Consider the following 24,514-nt stretch of genomic DNA (forward strand, 5'->3'; position numbering starts at 1 on the left):
TTTCCGGAGCGGACGGTGACCAGAAGATCCAGTGTTCAAACCTGAGCATTGCCTCCAGTGTAGCCCTTGCTTTTCTGGCCCTGCCCCGGGTGGGTGAACACTTTAAACGTACCCCCTGGCCAGGAACGGCCCACACTGGAACCACACCACCATCATAGACCAGCTGGTGCTGTGAGGCACTGAACAGCTTGCTATCAAAGATATTAACACAGGAAATGGGCCACAATCCTGGGTCCCTGTTATCAAATAAGGCCCAGTGCACCAGAGGGAGGTTTGAATCCTTGCAGGCCTTTGTATTAAAAAAACACATCAACATACTTGCACACAAAAACATTCTTCCTGTCACTGTTGCCCCCTACAATCTTCCCTAACTATTTTTTTTTCTTCTGCCGGGGGGGTTACACCAGTTTCAGAATTGTGCAGAGCCTGTAAGTCACCAAGGACTGTGAACCACACGGTCAAGAACAACCAATTATGGAGTAGATCAGGGTGTACTGCTCTAATTTTCCAAAAGCCAAAACCCCTCTGTGTGGTGTACCCCGCTTTGAAAACGTGCAGTATGTATGTAGCAGAAAACCCTAAATCCATGTGTTTTTTTGTGCCGAAAGCGACTTTGAGCAGAATCTGCAAATTACAGAGGAATGTAAGCCTCTCTGGATATAGCCAAACCTACAAGAGAATGTAAGCCTCTCTGGATATATCCAAACCTACAAGAGAATGTAAGCCTCTCTGGATATATCCAAACCCACAAAAGAGCTTATGCATTGCACAGAACTCCAAAGTGCTCTGTCGCGTGTGGACCTTGCCATACAGCCAAATGTTCTCAAGTAAGGAGGAAAGTATGCTGTCCCCAGTTGCCTGTCATTATTGGTCAGTTCCATCCAGATGTGTAGGAGGGGGGTGTTTCCAGCTATACTGTTCATGTGTGTGAGGATAGCAGGAAACTCTTGCTTTCTTTTTTTTAAGAGAAAGAAGTTTTTACATTTTGTAACAGAATAATATAATGCAAGTATTTAGGGTAAGCCAAGGGTTAAAGTTCACATCGAGCTTTTGTGCATCGCAATACAAGGAGGTACTCTCACATGCTGGAAGCTTAGACCACAGTCAAATTAGTTGTCTCATTGACAAAAGGTTACACAGAGCAGCATTGTATATGTTTAACACAAATGAAGGCATGCATGCACTGCAAAAGTAATGAAAGGAATGGTTCGGTCAAAATTTTTTATTGCCCCTACGGGTCGGCCATGTGTTTTTAAGCCTAAGTCGCTCGATTTTAGAAAAATTTCCTATGGACCTTACCTGAGTTTTCGTCCATTAAACACACGCAAAAACGGGCATCAGGGAGCTGCCATTTTGTGATAATCCTATCACTTGCCGCATCGCCCTGGCTGACCTGCTTTTGCGGCACTAAATCATATCCCCCGCCCCTGAGCCTGACATTATCAAAACATTCATATTCCCCGCCTCTCTCCGTGACGTTTCTGTGCTGCATAGGCAAACGCGCCCAGTCGTCTTCTACGCGACTTCACACAGAACCCGGAAACCAACACAGATCAACTCACAACACAGCACGCCACAATTCGGAATATGAAACTGTACTTTAAAATCAAACAGCAACACGGTACATTTAGTAAAGTACATTTATTTGACATTAAATGGTTATAGAATATTCAGCAATTGCCATATGAACTCGGAATGCCTTTTTTTTTTTTTTTATCTCTGTCCGCAAAAACTGTTCCGTTTTATCGTGAGTCACGCGCTGTTCCTTTATGGTACACAGGGTGTTGGTTTTCGTTAAAAGAAGCACTTTGGTCACACGGTGAACCGCAAGGCTGTTCCATCTAGTAGGCGCTAGGCCAGCGTAAAGGTTGATATGTTGCTTCTAGCCGCTAGTACCGCAAAAAGGGCATATGGGCCCTTGGCGATCGTCCCATAAGATTTTCAAAGTGCTGCAGTTGTTGACAAGAAGCTGCAGCTGGCGGTTGAAGAAGCCATCTGCCGGGGTCTGAAACTGGTGGCAGTCGCAGTAGGGAAGGATATACCTGTTTTGAAAACATACAAATTATAATTAGTCTCTCCAGCCGATCTTTATTAATATTATTCATTTTCTTTATTACGGCCGAGCTAAAACTATTTGCTTTCAAGGATAGTGCAATGGAGTATGTTCAGCTCTAAAATCAATGCGAAAAGTAACAAAATAAATCGAGGTTAGCACACAATGAGAAACGACCGTTTGTCTACATGTGTGTGGAATGTGGACCTGCATGCCCATGTGCCCGCTACAAGGATGATCCCACAAACGTTTTCCTAGCTCTTCATTCATTCATTTATTCATGCATCCATTCATTAATTCTTCATTCCGGTATAAAAGCGTCTAAAGAGTTACTTACATTATATTTGCAATTTCCATTGTGTCTCTGCATAATGCAGTACGTAAATCCCACAGTGCTCTTGACCACGATTTTTCGTATACTGAACTAACATGAAACTCGGTCTAGTTTCAGAATTTTCTGCCTTATCGTCTTTTACTTTATTTCACCCCCCCCCCCTACAAATGAAGTTCTTTCGGCATGGTCCCTGTCTCTCAAGGTCAAAAAACAATAGAACCTTATACTGCCAGTGCGAGTTGTGGGCCTCTTCAGGCCGCGAGCTGAAAATCAAAGCCGCTGACCTTCACTAGAAATGAGCATACATTCTTTATTTGCAACATCCCGTAGTAAAGCCATCTGTGAGAACTTGAAGTTTCGAATCCATCTATGTACTGCGCCTCAAAGTGCAAATGCAAACTAGCTTCTCTCACATCTGCAAAGGCTCGCTTGGCGCGTTCTAAGGCCCCCAATTTTGTCCTTGTCTGCAAGCTTTGCAGCCCCAAAGAACCATAACTATTGAGACTTTTAATTTTTTGGGGAAGGTCAGGGAAAGTATAAAGTACCCAAGGAGTTGAGTTGAAAGTGAGATTAATTGTTTGTTTTATTATTTGCAATACGCAAGCCTCCACTCAGTTAACAGTGCGCAGCATTTACATGAGATTGCGAAAATTAGTTACATCAACAAAAATATATACATACACATATAGACAAGGTCAGCAATATGAGGTGAATAGAGAGAGAAGTCAAAGATGACACCCAGGTTTTTCACCACCCAGGATGGTGAAGGTAGGGGTTAGGGTTAGCATACTTTGTATGTACACTGTACAATAACATTTATTTACAAAAAGACAATCGTATTACAATTATTTAAACCGGGATTTGTACTTCACAACCAGCTCTCCTTTGGGTGGACATGGCACAGTGGCAATGTTGGGTGGCAATGGATCAGTGCTCTGCACAGAAATGTTAAAAATTCCATATCTGTGCTTCTCTAATACAGCAACAATAAGGCTTTTAACAAAGTCGAACTCCATTTCCTCATAGACTGGTTTGATCACCCATTGCTTACTTCTTTTTGAAAAGGCCTTAGTGTAGCGAGGCATCCTTACATTACCTGTAGTCCTAGATTGTTCACGGCCGAGATTCTCGTTATGGGCCAAGACGGCAAGTAGAGTCCTTTGTCTCATGCCCTGTATGTTGAAATGCAATTGCATTGGCCTGTACTTTAGGCACATATTGTGGAACACCTCCAAATCTCCTGTGTGACAGAATTCTGTCAGTCCCCTCAAATCTCTTGATAAAGTTTTATCGAAAACAATCTTCTCAATGGCTTTCTGTGTCGGTGAAGATGGATTCAACCACTTCTTCTTCCGTGCCTCCACTGGGGATAAAGAGCCATGTTCACATTGGTGGAAATGTAGGTTTTCTGACCAGCGGTGCACGTTGGTACAGTGGTGCATCAGTTACCGCCATTTTTCAAGTAGTATTTCCACTGACCCTTCACAAGTTTTGGAGCTCCACCAAAGATGGTTGCTGATAGACTGGGACCACTCTGAAATACTTTCCAAACCTTTTTTTCCCTGCAGCAGAGATTTTCTTATTGATTGATTTAGCAAGATGCCATACGTCAAATTGATGTTTAATAAGTGGGAACTGCTCTCTCATTGTCTTGGCAATTGAAACGTGTCTGTCCGTGACTATGAGGTTGGTGTGCATTCCCCTCGATTGTAGATATTCCACTGATTGTATAAATCCTCGTTTCTCCATGGCCAATGAGGATGTACATTGTTACCTGCACGACCACCAAACTCACAATTTTCTTACTATCCATGTCCTGAAAGTGGTAGGTGCAGTACTTGGCAGAAAATCCAGGGCTGTCGCACTGTCCATCGCCGGCTAGTCTGAATCGTTTGCCTTCGAATGTACTTGCTAGAGACAATTGTTCAATTTTCCAAGCAACACTAATGGCCGGAAACAGATAATCATGTTGGTATTTGTAGTACTGCGTTTTTTAAATGAAATGGAGTCCCACAAACTGAAAGAAAGACTCTAACTTTCTAAAACTGGACCCACTAAAAAGTGAGGCAGCTGCACACAGTAGATTGCCTGCTGGCAGTTTTCCCAGCACCGGTTGTGCAGACCATGAGAACGTATGATTTAATCTACAGGTGGCATTTATTTTGACGTTACTGCCTTGTTTTTGACGAGTCACATGAATCAATGGCTTCCCACATACTTTCCCTCTAACTGAATGCCCACATTTCAGCATACTTATAATATTCATCAAACAACTGTCGAATACTATGTATTTGCCCTCTTTCATTAGACTGTCATCCGGCATCAAAGTTGTTTTGGCCTGTGACGTTGAGGACCTATCACCAGTACTGATGTGTCGGTGAATGCTGCTGCTGGTTCATTCTCTGTCATTTCAACATCTGCTACTTCAACATTGATGGGAGAACACAACAATGTCGACAGCTTTTTTGGTGGCAGTTTTTTGGCGGGTGTAGATTGTGTGAATTGATCTGCGACTACTTCAGAGCTATCTTCAATACATCCAGTATCATGTTGTTGTGGTGGTGCGGTCGCACTGTAGCAATGGTCCTTTACAACTTTGCTGGATTCTCCGGACACATTCATTTCATGTTCTGGCCATTGGATATGAGCATCTCTAGTCTCAACACGCGGCATCTGAATTAATAGTTCCTCCATAGTGTAAATGGTCTGGCAAGCAACATCTCTCATTCGCTTCACTGTCTGTGTATGTATAGTCCGGACACCCACACGTAACTAGAGGATAGATTGGAAAAGGTATGTTCAGTTTAAACACAAGATAAAGTATAGTACAATTGACTGGAAAAAAACATAAAATAGTCACCAGCACAAAAGAAATTCGAAAGTTATAAACTGTTTGTAACTAACCTTATTTTTGTTTCTTTTCTTTGCAACTTTTTTGACTCAACCTTCAACATCTGCACGCTGTTGATTCGATTCGTATCCGCATGTCTCCCCTTCCTCTTGCGCTGCAACGACTATATTTTCTGTATCCGCATAGACAGTACGGAATGAGGCTCCATCGACTCCCTGAAACATAGTATTTTCATTACTGTGTATCAAAATATTGTTAGCATAAAACACACGGGAGGCCGAACACACAGGTACATCTCAATAGCGAAACACGATTTAAACATTGTGTGGAACAATCAAACGACAAGTATTCAAGCTCTGATGACCTAGTTCGATGGAGCTGTCAGTATCCATACCACTGGCTCTGCGTGGTCTGCCACGAATGAATGTATTGAAGAGGAGGCATCAGCAACTCCCTGAAACACAGTACTTGCGTTAGTATGGTTTTCAATATTGTAAACATAACACACACATGGGGTCGACGTCACAGGTACATATAAAGAGATAACCACAAATGTTGCATTATCTAAAAGAATCAAGGAATATTGAAATATGATCAGATTTTTTTCGACTTATTTCTCCGATTTCTTTACATCTGCATCATCTAAATGGGATCTTATGTAATGTGATTGTAGTGGAAGCTCCATCGTCTCCCTGAAACACAGTACTTGCATTAATAGGGAAGAAAGTATAGCAAATGGAATCACGTTATATGATCACGCTCGATGGAGCTGTCAGTATCCATAACTTGTGCTGCTGAAGAATATCTATGGATGTTGTAAATGTGGTGCGCACTTCCGAAACCCGTTGCGCCGATTGGTATCCGCATGGTCCCGCTTCCCCTGGAATTACTTGAATGTCCAGCTCCGCATAAAGTGCGTGGGTTGACGCTTCAACAACTGCCTGAAACATAGTATTTGCATTACTAAGGATTACAATATTGAAAACACAACACACACTTGGGTTCAACCGCACAGGTACATATCAATGGCTAACCACAAATGAAACATGGTGTAGAACAATCAAACGACAAGTGTTCCAGTCCTGATGATCACGGTCGATGGAGCTGTCAGTATCCATACCTCGTGCTGCTGAAGAACATCTAGGGCTGTTGTCAATGTGGTGGACGCTTCAGAATCTCCCTGAAAGACAGTACTTGCATTAGTATGGGTAACACTAATTATAACTGAAAACAAACACCAGGGGACGACAACTAAGGTGTATATCAATTGGAAAGCACTAACCAAACAATTGGTGAAATAATCACACGATACATAAAAACTACTACTTGACATGCATAAAACAAGTCTGTAGTGGAATAGCCAAGTATGATTACCTGATACGCGCTAGAAATGGTTGATAACTGCGGGCACGTCACGGATGTAGAATGTTCTTGCTTCAGATTCAGTGGATAGTCAAGCAGTTGTAAAGGTAAATTATTGTTTGATGATGAAATGCAAAAAATTGCCATGTAAACCGACAGAATACTTGACAATAATGCTATTGAAAATGCGCAATATAGTACAGTTCCCTGTGCCCATAAATAGATTTCCTTTGGGGGTTATAAAATCGAAAAATAATGTATTGATAAATGTCATTATTCAAAAAGCTATACACTCATATCAATATTGAAAGTATTACAAGGGAGTATATTACAAGGGACACAACACCTAAAATATCAATTAATCCATTTGGCTAGTTACACACTACTGCAAGGCCTAAAGCGAAATCTGGACACTTGACTCACCAGTGGCGGAATGTGGACGAATAGAGTTGGAATAGCGTTTGCGAGCAATTTTCGTGTCGTTCGCCGTTTATTCTTCTTTGTTACCCAAGATGTGGCGTACGTGTTCGAGGAAAAGTGCCGGCTGCAGATGCGGTATCGATCACCCCTCTTGTCTTCTAAGACTTGTTGGACTCTACTTTCCAGCTCATCCAGTGGATATCCGCAATGTCTGACCCATTCTCTTATTCGATCAACAGTTTTCGGGAATACATGCATTGTAGTGCCTTCAGATTTAGCATGGGTCTTCGAAGGGCTACCGCTAATCAAACAGGCAGGCATTGTTGAAAATTCTGAAAAGTAAATATCAAGATTATTATAAAACCTTGATGAATAAAAATGTCATAAAAAAGGAAATGAACCATACCATGCTCAATGCAAGGTTTGTTTTGGTCGCCGGAACTATACCAGTTCATCATGTGCGGCTTAGTATTTGCATAAGTTACAGACATTTTTTAAATTATGTGACTAAACTCTGACATGTGACTCGTCCCTTGGATGTTCTGTCTTGCACGAAAAGGAAACATGCTTACATTATAGACTGGACCCCCGAAGGGTGCAATTCGATAACAATTGACACAGATGAAAATAAATAGATCTATTGATAGCATAACAATTGAAACTCAAGTCAATAGCAATGATACCAATGACCATAGCTCTGTTGGGTACTGTAATCGCAAATAGATAGAAATGTAAAAATGACCGAAATATGACTAGGATGCATGGCCTTACCTTGACCAACAAACAGTTGGATTCAGCAGGCCGAGCAGTATGTTGCAGGAGAACAGGTAGATGGCCACAGGTAGCACACTGACGAGTTTGCTCGAAGCGGTCACAGATAGCACGACGACAAGCAGATTAGCATAGATCTCAGTGCTTCTCAGGTAGAAGGTTCAGGAGTTGACTTGCAAAGCACAAAGATGTTCTCATGAGACATATCAAGTGGTTTATAAAGTATTAGAAACAGGGGTGTGTTTGTGAATGAATGATGTGTGTATGTCATGGTATTATGTGGTTTCCAGGGGGGCGGCCTGCCTCAGGGGAGGCCTGCCTGGAGACACGGGGTCTGAGGAGGACGTGTGAGCGATGGCCCCTGGGCGTGGGATACCTTTTGAAGTGTACATGCTGTTTGGCACCTTGGCCGTTTGCGCCCGTGACAGCTCCCCATGCCAGCGCTCATCCCCGGGTGCGAGCCGTCTTTGATAGAGGGGGGTGGGATGGATGGGCCGGTGGGCATGCAGGCAAGTGTGTGGGAGCGAGGGGCCCCTCTCATCCTTTACTTCTCAGTAGAAACTCGGACCAAGTGCCTCCAGTAGTGGGTTCGCCCCTTGCCCTTATGTGATAACTTTGGTTGACATTCGCGTAGATGGGACCACTGAGCAGGACACGGGGCATCTATTTTTGTACCCCCTTTCCACTCCATCTTGGTGACCAGGCCTCACTGTGCAGAGCACATGGCCCCCACCCTCGTTCCCACTCTGACTGGAAAACTCCAGAGGTATTTGCAACAGCTAATAAATGTAACATATCACTCTTCCTCTGAGATCACTGTCCTGCATGTGAACCAGCCTGAACTAAGCACATAGCTCGTTCATCTCCACAAACGTGTCCTTGCCCACGCCCCCTCGCCAGTGGAAACTTACTGCCATTCTGACCCTGTGTCCCTGCAAGGTATTCTCTTCATGTGCCAGACCACTGACCATGCCATGACGCCCACCTAGCAGATCCCCAACTAACATTAGACCCCTACTGCAGTATATCGTTGCCGATCAATAATGCCACATACCAGAGATTCTTGTGAGCACACACCCACACTTCAAACAGTGTATTATAGTGGTCAAGACCCTTAACCTAAGGCCTGCATAATCCAATGTTGATTGATAGTATAGATATATGTGTGACTTTTATAGAGGCATAACCGACTTAAAGACTTTCAACAAGTGTTATTTAGTGCATGCATTATTGAGAATATATTATGTTAGCTTAGATAGTGACCACCCTGCTTCACAGCGACTTGACCTTCACCCATTCGGAGCACAGATGTCTGACGTCCATCCTTGAATGGAGACACACTTGATTCATTTAAAAAATCGAAACAACTGTTGTTAAAATATATGTGGTGTTTTATTTTGTATTTTATTTTGATGACACAAAAATACAAGACTTTACACAATGTACAGGTCAGGTTGCAGCACAGTGAGAGAAAATCCCCTGTACTGACCGCTGTCACACGGGAACATTTCTCTTATGACACGAACAGCACAGGTGGGTATTACTGTTCGAATGCGGTGTCCAAGCCTCCCGTGAAGCCACCATGTAAAGGAACGATAGGCCACCAGCCTGTACCACCTGTGAAAAGGAATAAAACAAACTGTTTTTAAATGACCAAGATAAGTTTAATAAATGTTTGTTGTTAATGACAATTCTTGTAACTAATGGCATTCTGCTCGGACAAATGCTATCTAGACACTGCACACTATTGAACGACTTTCATGCGTTACAATGATATGTATATGTAATTTTGGATATAGTAGAAGACCATGAAATAGGAATGGCATGGCAAGCAGAGTATACTTACTCGTTACTCGGATTACAAGGACGAACAGTTGCGTGAACTTCGTGAATAAGCACCATCATTATCCTCAACACGGACCGTGTGAGGCAGGCTGCCCTGAAGTCTGGCAGCTCGGTAATGCATTGCGGTCGTGGCTCGCCTTCCGAAATGTAGGCCACGCAACCCGAGTTTTCACAGTAGCAGCAGTTCTCGTCCTCGGTTGGCATTAGCTCGCACCGATTGCATGTGCACCAGGTGGAAACACCGTCCATGCAACTAGGTCCAGGCTCTTCAGCTGTTGAATTGTCCTCCCAACTGCCGACCGAAGACCCATCGTTTTCACGTGTTTCCCTTTCCAGTAGTTCCTCCTCGGTATACTCGGGCTCGTACATGTAGGGCATTATTGTAGCCATTGGTGTTAAACTAAAATAATTTATAACGGTGGTACTGGTATCTGTTCACACGGGCTACAAGCAACGAAGGTAGCTGACCAGAGCACAGAAACAAGTCATAGAATACTCAAAGTAACACAGAGAGAGGAAGGGAATCGAAAATCTGCTGCTGTGTGTTGTGAAACGGTCTGTTTATACTTATTGAGGAAAGAGGCGTCCTGCCATTTCCATGGTGACACGTCATTAGCTGAAGCACAGCGAATGTTGACACGAGACGTGCTTTGGCGTTGTGAAATGGGTGGTACGCGTCTGCTGATGACAGGCTCAGGGGCGGGGGATATGATTTAGTGCCGCAAAAGCAGGTCAGCCAGGGCGATACGGCAAGTGATAGGATTATCACAAAATGGCAGCTCCCTGATGCCTGTTGTCGCGTGCGTTTAATGGACGAAAACTCGGGTAAGGTCCTTGGGAAATTTTTCTAAAATCGAGCAATTTAGGCTTAAAAACACATGGCCGATCCGTAGGGGCAATAAAAAAATTTCACCGAACCATTCCTTTAAGTGTTTAGTGTAGCCTGGGGTTCTACAGCGCAGCTTATCTGTGCAATATTCAGCATGATCAGACTGCCCACATGTATCCATGTGTGCAAAATATGCCCCAGCCTGGGAAGCATGGTCGTGGGAGATTTTGCGTACGGTGGGAAATATTTTATGGTTGTTAACCCTTGACTTACAGTGTTCAAATGAACACAGGGCAGGTATGTACAAGGTAAATCAAACATCACACAACTGAGCAAATAAAGAAATGCCGAACAAAGTAGTTGGCATCAGTTGTACTGATTGGACACACTGCATGTGGCCACCCTTGCACCCAGACAGAGGGCTTTTTTGTATACGCTTGCCTTCTTGTCTCCTCCTCCTTGCACCTCTTTGATCCCAATTTAGAGATGGAGTGTCTGCCAGTGGTGCGCTGGGTTCATGGTTAGGTAGGATTACATTTCGCTCATCTGTGATTTGTAGGTGATGTAGCTCATCTTGGATTGATGCAACTGTGTGGCGCAACAAGCAATGGTCCTTGATAATTGAGCGTGATGTAATTGAATGGGTTCAGTGCTGCAATGTTGGAAAGAATTTAGTGGGTCCAGGGTACGGGTGGGAGAGCACCAAGACTTTGATGTTGGTTCTGAAGATCTGTTTGGGGGATGAAGGGCATCGTAGTGAGGTCTGGAACCAGGCTGTCTGCATGTTTTTAAATTACTAAATGACTACTTTTACCAAGTGGCAGTCCAACACTACTTCTGGATAAAGCTTTGTGAATCATCCTCCGCACGTTCCTGAGAAGTGAGTGAGTGCTATTCTTCAATACATTGAGCTAGGGAGTGTGATACAGTGTGATACTGTAGCCATAACCCCTGCACATATGCATAGCCATGCCTCATGGGCCCCTGCGACTGAGCATGCGCCACATTCTTTGATGGTATAATACTGTAGGACGGGAGGTTCGGTGCAGACTAGCAGTATCCCAACCTGCCGCTTTCTCCACGTGTGGTTATAACTTGTACCAGTACTTTTACTGCACCGGCAAAACGCAAGTTTGCCGGTGGGGGCACTGAATTACTTCCAGCGAAGAGCTGGAGGTAAATCTTGCCCCACCAGCATAAAAATGACGGAATTACTGCACCGGTAATTCCAGTGCCGTATAATTGCAGCAATCCCCTCCATGGAGTCCCATAGGACTCACTTGGAATCTGCCAGAATTGCCAGCAGACCGAGTGCCGGTAATGGTAAGGCCGTTTGGTGCCATCCAAAACTTGTGATGACCCAGTGAGGTGTGGTGTAGTGTACAATACTCTAGTCCTCACTCTTCCCCACCTAGGTGCCCCTCTCCATGTAAGGAAAAGAATAATCCTGGACAGGGATGGAATTAACAAACGTTCAGCCATCACTCACACAAGTGGCTAAATATATGTCCAGTGACTTGTGCGACTCAGTTGTGAGCGGCTATTTAGACCTAGTAAGTTATAGTGACATTTGTTTAGGCTATGTTACTACTGATATGTTAAAACGATGTACTTGTGAAATTCATTAACTTTCAGTTAAACTGTTAAATGACGCAAAAAACAAACAAAAAATGAATCGCAGTGAAACCTGTGTGCGAAATGTTTTGTAAATGATCGGTCTACTTCGGACAGGTTTGTCTCCGAAGTATTCTCTGTTCAGTCTGCACAAGAAGCAGGGAAACCTGCTCCTTTCTATTACCCGCACCTCTATTTAAATAAAATGATGGATGTCATGTGATGAAACAATGGCGTCCCCCTCCTGAGCACGTAAGAAACTGTCTGACGCATAGTCTTTGCTGGGTAGGTATCTACAAAGGGATTTTATTCCACTGAGGAGTTCAAAATGTCACTATCCTTGTTACCTTAGTGCAGGAGTCTGCAACCATTGGTTCTCCAGATGTTTTTGGCCACAATCAGTCAATGTTGAGAGATCATGGGGGCTGTAGTTCAAAAGACCAGGAGAGCTACAGATTGCAGACCCCTGCCTTAGTGAACCCCAGCCCCTCACTGATGCCTCCGCAGCTGCATAATGATGCTGTAAATGGAATTCCCCAGTCCCTCTTTCTGCCACGTGAACCTGACTGATGGGCGAGCTGTTCAGTGGTGTGGTGGACAGTTATGGGAGTGAGCTAATGGACCTTGGAAATGTGTATCTTTTACTGGATAGGAATACACCAATTCTGAGTCCAAATACCCGGACAAATTCACAAAGTTGCTGTTTTATTAGCAATTATTTAAAACATGGATTTTACAACAAACTTCAACGGACGGACGCTCCTTCTCAGCGATTTCAGAGAGGATTCATCCACCACACACATGTTCCTCTGCAGGACAGATAGCTGACCTCGACTTCTCAATTCTTGGCTTCAGGCCACACAGCCTCCCAATGCAGCTCCAGCTACCTGCTATTTTACTGCGACACAGCATTTCATTTTCTCTTCATGATTCCTTGGCTTATTTATTTCATGATACCAATGTCCAGTTTCTGTACATTCACAGCTCTGCCTGCATTCTATTCACTACGTGTAGCTAGCCTATACGATGACTTGATCTATCTTGCGTTTCGGCGTATGTACATGCATTATACCTCTGATTTCTGTAGCACTTTTTACTGTGTAATCTTCTTCCTTTACACTTTTAAGGTTCACTTAATTCTTTACTTTGTCATTTCTCCTCTAGGATTCATACATTGTCGTCATTCAGTATTTCCGGACTTTGTGCACGCTTTCTTATGACGTCAACAGTCCATTTTCTTAGCTCTTTCTCATATTCCTTCAGGGATCTCCTCTGGCTGTCATCAGCTCGAGGGAACACTCGATATGGTTGTCTTAATGGATGCCATCTTCCAAATACTTGCAGCGGTATTGGTACAATAGCTGGTGTTAGACGGACACGGTCTCATGTCTCCAATACAGGGTAGGTAGGGGGGATAGGATATCATGCAGATGTGTACGTCTGCTCATCTACTGAAGACCCACCCATACATAAAATGCTGCTCCTACCAAACGCATGAGCACTTCCCGACTGAGAATGAACACGGCCAAATAACATGTTTGATGGGATGGTTGGCACCCAGGAGGGTCTACTGCCAGGGTCTCCAACCCGTAGAATTCAGGCCACTGGTAGCTCGCCTGAGGCTTTCCAGTAGCACCTCATGTCAGACACCACTGGGTGTTTATTTTGGTCTCTGAGGCCCCTGGGCCTATTCCACTGAAAGCTAACAGAGAAAGTCTGTGTGCACGGTGAGAGAAGGGGCTGCATCTTGGCTGTAAGGGCAAAAAGGGGAATAGCAAAAGTAAACGGGAAATGTGTGTTGTGGTCATTGTTACCATGAGGTGCAAATAATGGCTGATTAGAAAGGGAAGTGGTGTATAAGTCTGCATTCCAGCATTAAAAAAAAGCTTAAAATTAGTTACTAAGCAAAAGAACAGTGGACAAAATTGGGTGCTGAATACAGGGAGAGAACATTGAGGAGAGCCATGGGATGGGAAAGCAATTAATAGTGTTGATCCCCTTCAGCTATGTACACCATCCAAGAGATCTACAAAGATCTGTGGAGAACCTGTATGCATATGTTCAAATAAGGGATTTTCATCCTTTCAATTCTGGGTTGAACTTTTGAAATTTATGAGCACTGTTTTTGCAAAAAACGAGCAAAACATACAATTTATAAGTAATTCTCTAACAATAGAAAATTCCAACAGATGCCTGGTCAGCAACAGTATGCAGGATATACGAGCAATGCCACATTAAAACAAATGTTGATATGATTACAAACAATATGTCAGAATTGTCATTTTAAACCATTTTTGTGATGCTGGAGCCATCATTATGTCGGAGAGAGATGCTGTACGTGCAAGCCTGGCATGGCTCATTGATCATGCACCAGAATGATCTACATGATTCCTGCAGGGAGATGCAGCAATCCTGTGAGCTGTTCACAGTAATACTGCCTCCTTCATAAAGGGCAGATGGGTGGCAGGTCACCACCCATTATGAATAAGTCACCCCTCCTACAACCATACTCTTTTTTTTGGTCAAAATGTTCATATGACAATTCATATATTGTCTGGTTGTGTCGTTATATGATTCAGCCACATTTCAAGTAATTGCTATGATACTGAATGTTATTTTAGCCCTATGATTTACACTTTTGTTGGCATACAACTTGATCACATGGTTTCAACATGGTCATTTTTTCAATCTTCCCAATCATTTTGACATACAAACATTTAAAGGTAGTCAAAAAAGTAGGCTTTGGCATACTTTTCCTTGGCAGAATTCTGTGACCTGGCACGTGAGAAATTTGCAAGAATTGGGGATATGCTAAACGAGCAGTGGATTTTATTTTTTTACAAATCAGAACGTGGTACATGCTGAATTTTTAAAAACATAACACATTCACTGAAATACTCCTTAGATTGTCTGTGCACATACAGCCCCAAAAGAAACAGATCAACTACCATTGTTGAAATTCTGGATTCAGATGCAGATGCATGAACCAACAAAAGATGAAAGGTGTACCATTTCCATCTATAGAGGGAAATCTATTTCTTTTCTTCCACCTTAAAAGGAAAATGTGCATATTTAATCTATGGTGCCCAAGTGACGGAGGGGAATAAAGTAACAATGAGAAGCATTTTGCAATAGCACACACAAATTATGAAAATAATGTTCCCAAAGAAAGCTGTCTGTGATCCTAAAAAGTAGGTAAACTAAATGCTGTTACAGAAGCTCCCTTCAAAGTTGCTAATTATTTCTGGAAAAACAAATGTCCTTTTACAGTTCGGCAAATTGTGAAGGGTGCTTTGACCTCCACAGCTGAGTATGTTGTATGACATTTTAAAAACTGTCCTGGATTCATGTCTGCCATGCCAGGTGTGCAGTTAGGTGCAGAAATGATGGCCAGGAGGATATCAGCCACTATGATTGCCTATGTCTGCCAGAGGTCGAAGTGGGCGGGAGCGGTCGGGAGTGGTGCTCCTATACTTTTTATTTTTAAGTTTCACTGTTCCTATACTTTTATTTTAAAAAGAAACTGTTCTGGAACGGTTTCGTTTTAAAATAAAAGTGTAGGAAGAAGTTGAAGCTTGCACTTCAGTGCACTGCACTGAACATTGCCATAACGAGCAGGTGTGTTTGTTTGCGGGTTTGGATTGTGTGTCAGAGGGGTGTTGTGTTGGGGTTTGTGGGGAGCGGGGTCAGATCAGCAGGGAACATAGTTCCACTACTTCTTTTCATACACTTCGACCAATGATGTCTGCAAATCTGCCTTTTTCAGACATTAGGTTTATCTCATCTGACTACATGTAGTGTTGTTGCTGTTTCAAGCTACTCACCAGATTACCGAGCACTGGTGGATAGCATGTAGTGTCAGCTTTCACACTGAATGTCTCGATTGGTTGCCTACATTCTGATTTGAATGACAATTTTTAGGAGACAGCAACTAAGAAATATTTGTGAAGTTATTAATATCATGGTAAATGCCTATGTTACTCTTTTTTTCATATAAAGAGCAAATAAACTGCCCAAAGCAGTCTTAGTACAAATTTGCATACTCATGGACATCACCACCCCAGTAGCTCTTGCCAGTAGCTCCCATTTATTACCCATTAACTACACACAGCTCTTGACAACGTAAGGTTTGGCAACACAGTCTACAGTATAACAAACCTTTTAGCTTTCTGTATCAAAAATCCATTTTATTAGTATAGTCCCGTCAAGATCCCTTGCAGACCAATTGTCCACCTTCCCCGCTCTTCTGTTGTTAGCTCCCCACTCCCTTATTTCTCTGCTCCCCTCACCATGTTCTTCCCCCTATGATTGTAAAGTGCCCCGTTGCTTCTTGAAGCTAGGTCTGCGCACAATTAATACCATAATAGTCATATTCATGGGTAGCCAAGCTCCAAAATGCCAGTCAGTTCTACGCTGAACAAGCTACCGACTTCAGCCCCAGACATATGTTTGCCTCGTTAGGCGTCATCACTGAGGTGTGGCTATTCCCTCCACCTTCTGCACCCGTCTCCAGAATATGAAGAAAATATCTAATTTCCACTAATCTTTGCCTAGCTCTGTCAGGGTTTTAACCACCTCCCCCCCATTTATACCTTTTAAATGTAAACAAATTCTGACCTCAGGCCCTTGTTACCCTTCCCCCCGAGTTAAGCTCTTTCTCCAGCTCCCTCCCAGAGTGCACTGTTGGGATATCAACAGCGAGCTGGGACTAGTGCTTAATTTGCGGGGGTATCTGCCAGGGCTCAGTCCGAGCACTTATTTTTGAGCACCGGCACTTATTGTATCAGGCTCACTTTAATTATGAAGTGGTGATAGTCAGTGCATCCATCAACCACAATGAGCAGGTGCCAGCTGTAGTGCAACCCCAAATGTCGACACAATGGGGGTAGCAGCTATAGACGGCAGCAGCAGTGGTGGGGAACTGCCCACCCACAGTTTCACAGCAGTGCTAGGAAATATTTGGGCCCTGGCACTTATTTTGTTTACAAATTAAGCACCGGCTGGGACACTTTTCTGCCAAAGCTGCAGAGCTGTCGCCTAGTTAAAGTTATGCTTATGCAAAGCCAGTGAAGATGGAGGGCAGGAGGGCGCTCAGCCCAGATCCAGCCTCCATTTCCTCAGAAAGTTAGATATCTGGAAGAGGCAGAGGAAGGGGGCGCCCGCTTACCATGTGTCTGTGAAACCTAGGAGAGCCTGAAGGAGGGGCTCGCACAACACTCCTCTTTCCTACCACAACTCTGAGGAGGCAAAAGGTAGCAACAGTCTCGTTTCCAATAGCAGTTCACAGCTGCCCATGTGATACTAGTTGCATGTCTCTCGCCAGGCTTGGTCTGGCCTGCAGGGCAATATTGAAGGACCGGCCCAAAAGGCTGGAGAGGCCCTGTCTTTTTGGACCAAACTGGGCCACTAATGAAATGGTATTTAAAATGCACAAGTTTCAACGTAGTTTACGAAATGTGCTCCCTGAGGCAGTACTTAAACAATTTGTTACAAGAACCGAACTGACATCTCCGATTCGTGGCCAGGACTAGTTTATACCCCAGTGCGTCCCTGGCTCTCGGTCCCAGGTAAGTGCATGCACATTATAAGGCATAGTGAATAAATCCTGAGTCTCCCAGATGTGTGTTTTCTAATTGCATCCTGTAGCTAATTTATCTTACCACAATAACATTGAACTGCGTTTAAAACATGTGTTTTCTATTGCTTTAAAGGCGCTGTGATTGATTCCTGCTGGCTCATCTGATGAAGTTTAACAAAAAGACAAGCCCCACAGTGACTGGCCATGGAGAGAACAAACGGTACACCGCTTCGATTACTCTTTGCACAATTGGTGGTTGAGTGGGATGGGATCTGCTGTTGGTTGTACGGTGGTAATACTCATCTCCCTTTGCATGAGAGCTGTGTCATCGGGATGGAATTCCCAGCTAGATATGGTTTTATTTTCATGTTCTCTCCCAGTGAAGGTTTCTGCCAACCACTATGTCACCAATTTGTCAGTCGTACTTCTGCACCCTTACAATGTCCAGTACAAAATCTTATGCCACAAATAGAAATGGTTAGACTGTCTGCACCAGAAATACCAGTCTAGCCACGTAATAACCCACATCAAGTTGGCTTTGCCTGAAAATGCCAATAAAGCATGCCTGTTCACTTAAAGAAACTAAGCTACAGTACTTCCCAGACCCCCAGCTCCCATACCCATTTCCTTCCCAGTCACTTACTCATATACTTTCTCTCACATTTACTCACATGCACACCCACAATATTCACATTGCATTCTCCACAGAGGCTCAGGCCAATAACATTCACATACATTCACATTCATACCCATTCACTAACCATTCACTCACAAATACCCCTTCTTTCACATTCTCACCACAGGCACCCAACCAGAACATCCAGACAAATACACATTCATGTCCATACACCATTTACATGCACTCCACACGCACTGCATGCATGCATAATACAAACATTACACATTCAAAAAAATACCTGTTTCCTGCTACAGCTTCAGTCTACCATCCTGCTGCATCACTACAGGCCTCCGGCTCCTGTGCTCCATGCAGGCAGGAACCAGGACACATAGCGAGCTCCTCCTTGTTCTTGCATGACATGGTGCGCAAGGGAGCCAGAGGCCTACTTCCTGCGCTGCCACCAATTCAACCCCTACTGAGGTGAGGGTGGGGATGGGGTCTAGTACATCTGGAAGTCAGGGTGAGGTTTGGGCCAGGTTCCCTCCCTGGACTTGGTTTGGCAGGGCCCTCCACACTGCAGGGTCTCTGGGTACCCTGCTACACCAGTGAATAATGCCGCTTCTGTAGCGATCTATGTTTAACTTGCAGGTCACACATCCAGTTCTTAATGTCATAGTGGTATATGCATGCTTGATATGCATAGACTTGAAGAAGGTGTCCTGTTTGATTCCCAGCACAAGTAACATATCAACACTGACCCCTATGCTTCACTTCTCTCTCATTTTTCTCAGCTCAGTTGGGATCAGCTTATGTATGATGGCTACACACAAACAAAGACGCAATTGATAGCAGGCACCCACGCACTTGGGGGCATTGGGTTTTGGGTGATCATGCATGGGCCGATTTGTGGGCCTCTTTTTAAAGCTATTCTCCAGTCCTCCAAAATTGTGGAACTGGCCCATCGCTGTGTACGCGGATCTGCGTGAAATGACTGAATGCAAAGGTCCGACTACCAAAAGTCGGACCTTTTTTTTCCTTAATTTTTCCTCAAATATATATGTGGGGGGAGATCCCCCACAACCTTCCTACCTTACCCCTATACATTTTTATTAACTTTACTCCCCACATATATATCTGTGGAAAAATGGGGGTCGGACTTTTGGGGGTCAGACTTTTTGGCCTCTGTCATTTTGTCCTATTCTGTGTACGAGCCTACAGGCTGTGGACAGTAAGGCGTGGTAGGGTGATAAAGGTAGTATCATTGAAGCCTGGCATTAGGAGGGTACAAAAGGTTTGATAGAATGCAAGGAGGGCCCTGGAGAGGTCTTAGAGGTCCTTGAATATTTCAGGGGGTGTCTAGCAGGGCCCAGTGCGGGATAACAGAAGCATACAAAAATCCTACCTCGTTCAGGTCACAGAATGTTTATAAGTATGTGAATGTGTTTTGCTAAGGTCGTCGGCTGCTATTCTACACAATATCCCTGTGCTTTTTGTTCTGCTTATTTCATGAGCTGGTCCTCATCTTATTCTTTTTATATCTGGCTGAAGAGAACTTTAGCTCAATTCACCTGGACAAATAAACGACACAATCATCACAATAAAGCGTGGCATACCAAAAAGAAGTCCCATAACAGCACAGTTAGTTTCGCCAGTTTCATTGGTGGTTCAGAGTACCGAACCATTTCATTGGTGGTTCAGAGTACCGAACCATTTCATTGGTGATCGAAGGAATGTCCTTTTGCCAGGGTGAGAAGTCTGCTGGAGTCAGACAGCCACTGCCTCCCCAGTGGCTAGCTGTATCCTCCTGCCTTTCTGGAATAAGCTTGCCCCTCCACAACCCTCATAGGCCTGCCTCTAAGCACACTCCCAAGAATTAAAATGAAGTATTTTTGGCCGAGATGAGTAATCTAGTGGGCAAGCAGCTAAGGGAGAGAGGGAGAGATCATGGGCTGGCTTCAACTGAAGTGACGGCTCAGTAGTACCCCAGCGTGCCTCCCAAATAGTCATTTAAGTCCAGGGGTGTTTTACGTCCCCAGCCCTGCATGGCCTATTGAGATACAGGGTGGGGTACTGCAAGGCTGAATGTGTGTGGGAACGCTCTTGCACCAACCGGCATAATCAGGGCCTGAGCGGTGGCATGATGGAGGCGCACCGGCTCTACTGTGCATATTCAGAAGCCAGGAAGCACGCTTTGCTTCTTGGTTTCTATTGTCTGCTGAGTAGAGACCAGAGGGTCTTCATTGCAACAGGCCGAGCGAAGCAGAGAGGATTAGAATCCAGAGCAGGTTTGCAGGTAAGAAAATACAAAACATTGATTTGTGGGTGTTATGTGTTGTGGGTGTTATATAAGGGATTGTGTTTCTTATGCAAGGGATTGTGTTTGGAAGTGGCTGCATAATGAGAGAGTGTATGCTGTTTGGGTGCTTGCTTGAATGAGAGGGCATATGAATGCTTTATGGGTGCACAACGCAGGGGAAGGTGAGAGTGAAAGAAGAATGAAATGAAGGCCATATGAATGTGTGTGTGTGTGTGGGGACTTGGGTATGAAAACGCACACAGTTTGTGGGGACCAAAACCCACGTTCCCACATAGCAATGTCTTCCAAATAACTTAAAACGACTTTTTAACAAATTGTCTTGTGGGGACCTGTGCTTATTTTGGTGGGTTGATTTATTTCTCAGCTCTTTCCCAGTAGGCTGGATGTGGTATTGCAGTCATCAACACACAGGAATTTAAACACATTTCATAAATCTGCACCTACATCGGGGGTCTGTAACCTTTGGCTCTGCAGATGTTTGTACTTCAACTCCCATGAGCCCTAGTCAGCGTAGCCAATGGTAACTGTGGGAGGTGTAGTCCACAACATCTGGAGAGCCAAAGGTTGTCCTACATGCATAGGCAGCAGCCAAAAGATTCATTGGAACCATTTATACGAAAACACAATTGTTTTAATGGTACAAACCCATTCCTCTTTGTGTTTGAATGGAAAATAAATGCATTAAAGCCCTTTTTTATTTTGTAGGTTTACAGAATTTTATATAATCAATACTTAATGGACGTTATCCCTTATTGCACAACACATTTCCAGGTTCATTTTAACCACTGGCTTCTTTTGTAACAAACCAATCAAAATGTGATTTATTTTACTTCCTTATGTTTCTGTGATTATGTCCCCACAGAGGTGGTGTGTGTTTATGATGAATTCCACACATTTGAAGTTATTAATTACACGTATTGTGTGCACTGATGCCATTCTGCCTACAGTCTGAATGTTTGCTTGAAATTCTGTTCACAGAGTTGATGTTTAACTGATACTAATTAGGTCTCATTGTAAATTCAGCGGTAAGGGGAAAAAGTGGCAGTAACGGAATTGCTGCCAATTTACCAATCAACTGATACAAGGGCTATTGGAAATGGACAGTATTTCCTCTGGTGGAATTAACCCTGTAGAAACGAGCACTGAAGGAATAAACAATTATAATCAATGATTATTCCCCGGCTCTACACCCACCAGAATAATTAGCGCTGGAAACAAAAATGCTAATTCAATCGTATGTTCAGGTTGAAATCTCGGACTAAACACTGCCAAACATAGTAGCTAATTCAATCAAAAATATAGTGCAGTTGCCTGCACCCAAAAGGTGAAGGTAAATGCATTCAGGTAATGGAAATGTAGCCACAGGATCATCCAATTGGCCCAGAAAGGGTATGTGAGGCCCACACCTTCCCAAAATGCACTTTCCAACACTATGCAGCCACTATATACAGCCACCCGCTAAAAGTAGCAAACCTCAAGCTCCAAGACTTCCTGCTGTACATTGAACTGAAAAGGCATGCACAACTGCATCACAGAATACAAACAACACAAAGTCAGAGAAGATGCCTTGAAAGGAGGGTACCCATTCTCCATGTCAGATGATCTCCTTGGGTACTAACTGATGTGCAGCTGATAACAATATAGTACCTTAACAGAGAGACGTTAGCTAATCTACTGTCCCTGATGCAGGCAAATATACAAAGAATGAACAACATAGGAACAGCCATCCCACCATTGCTGAAGATTTTGCTAGTGATGTACTTTTTCACCACAACCACCTTCCAGCACATTCTGGGCATGCAGCATGGCATTTTGCAGCCCATGTTTTGACAGGACAAACCTTCCCTCTACTAAAGAAACCCACTCTGGATCCCGACCTCCTAGGTAACTATCGCCCCATCACCCATCTTCCCTTCCTAGGTCAGATCATTGAGAAAGCGGTAGCCGCACAACTGCAGCAACACATCGAAACCAACAATCATCTCCAAAGCTATCAACCCGGGTTCAGACCCAGATGCATCATGGAGACTGCAACCACACAGGTGGTTGACAAAGCCCTCAACATCCTTGATGATGGCCACCCCTGCCTCCTGGTTCTACTCAACCACTCGGCCACTTTTGACACAGAAGACCACCAGGCACTTACAGACACCCTACATCAGTGCATGGGGATCAGCAACCATGTCCTACACTGGTTCAAGTCCTAACTTTTCAACCGCAAGGCTCGGGAGGATAGCTCAGGGGCAACATGCTCGCCTTGGAAGCAAGACGACACGGAGCAACACAGGTTCGATCCCCGGGTCTGCGCTTAGAAACTTCTGGGTATTAGGGGCGTTATAAATAACCAGTCATATCATATCAAGCAGTGTGTTGAGATGGACTGCTCTAGATGCTACCCATCACCTATGGATTCACGCAGGGTTCCATCCTCTCCACAGTGATCTTCATTCTATATATGGAGCCTCTGGGAGCCCTCCTAGCCACACACAACATCCACCTCCATCAATACGCTGACAACACACAGCTATACCTAAAGATCGTCTCCTTCAAGGACATCCATATGCTCACAACTTGCCTCTTGCTGATCCAGTCTTGGATGACCAGTGAATACTTGACGCTCAACCCCTCTAAGACTTAATTTCCACTCCTCGCCAACAAAACCAACCACCCAGACATACAGCCTGGCTATCAACCATGAACTCTGAGGACTCCACACCTGAGCTCACCTCCTGTGCCAAGTTCCTTGGTCTCCACGTCAACAAACACCTTTCCTTCAAGACACATATATCTAAGGAAGCTTAGACAGCTTGGTACCAGCTCTCCCTTCAGTGAAAAGTCAAGCCCTTTCTCCCTCCGGACAGCTTTAGAGATCTACCCTTCAAGCATTGGTCCTATCCCACCTGGATGGGGGCAATGCACTCCTCAAAGGCCTCCCATCATCCTCCCTTGTTCCCCAGAGAAGTGTCATACACACGACTGCACGCATCATCAAGGGTTTGTGCAGATACGACCACATCACCCCTTTGACCTTCGCAGCTCCCGCTACAAGCATGAATCACCTTCACGTCTTGCTGCATCATCTATAAGGGAGTCGCCCTCAAGTCACCCAGCTACCTTGCAGAGAAACTAAGCTTCTCTGGTGGACAGTGCACCACCAGAATCCAGGACCTGTGCAGACTTGAAATCTGCCTCTGAAAAAAAGGAAAGGACCAGATAACAAGCCTTCTCTGCCTAAGGATATGGAACCTCTTCCCTGTCGGCATCAGACTCACCCCGCGCTCCTACAATTCAGAAACAAACTGAAGACCCACCTCTTCAAGGAATCTTTCTGCCTCAACACCTAGGCCATCACATTGCCCTTCGTGCCACCTGACTCGCTAGATGCTGCAAACACACATACAGGGTACACAAGTGCAAAGGATAGGACCGATGAGGGGGTGGAGTTTCACCTATGTGAATATAATGTAATGCATGCCCTATCACAGCCATGTGCTAGAATGGCCTGCCCTGTGACCCAACCCATAAAAAGCAGTACCCCACTGGACAAAGCCCTGAAGGACAGCATCTGTGCATGAAAGGAATGCAAAAACCCAAATGAACAATGGCTAGACTACAGGTCTCCCAATGAATAGGAAAACCATACCTAGACAGGAGAGAGCGCAGGTCTCTGGTGTAAGATGGCAGATGCAACACTGCCAAGCAGAGATGGCACAAAATGTGCACCATATGAATATATATCCCAAGAAAAGGATCACTATTACAAAGTGCAAAAGATTATCAGAAAGCATATCAGAGTGCATGCATGAGTGCACAGTATTGAAGATCCAAAGATAACAAGTGAAGTATGTAAGGAGCCCGTTCAACAGGAGTAGATCTCTAGAATTGTAGAAAGTGGGATTTAAGTTTTGAAATTGAGGGTGT

At 44.2% G+C, this 24,514-nt stretch overlaps 1 protein-coding gene across 3 annotated transcripts in view; it reads left to right on the top strand.

Moving 5' to 3' along the window:
- KANK4 (KN motif and ankyrin repeat domains 4) overlaps window positions 1-24,514 on the top strand; it is a 1,485,983-nt gene that overhangs the window by 1,009,957 nt on the left and 451,512 nt on the right. For all 3 annotated transcript variants that reach the window (XM_069642033.1, XM_069642032.1, XM_069642034.1), the window contains one exon: window positions 17,791-17,877. In XM_069642033.1, coding sequence (XP_069498134.1) covers window positions 17,862-17,877 — 16 coding nt within the window. In that variant the 5' untranslated portion in view covers window positions 17,791-17,861. The remainder of the gene's footprint in view (window positions 1-17,790; window positions 17,878-24,514) is intronic.

Source organism: Ambystoma mexicanum, chromosome 1q (genome assembly GCF_040938575.1).
Source record: "Ambystoma mexicanum isolate Mex_15411 chromosome 1q, UKY_AmexF1_1, whole genome shotgun sequence".
Taxonomy (NCBI): domain Eukaryota; kingdom Metazoa; phylum Chordata; class Amphibia; order Caudata; family Ambystomatidae; genus Ambystoma; species Ambystoma mexicanum.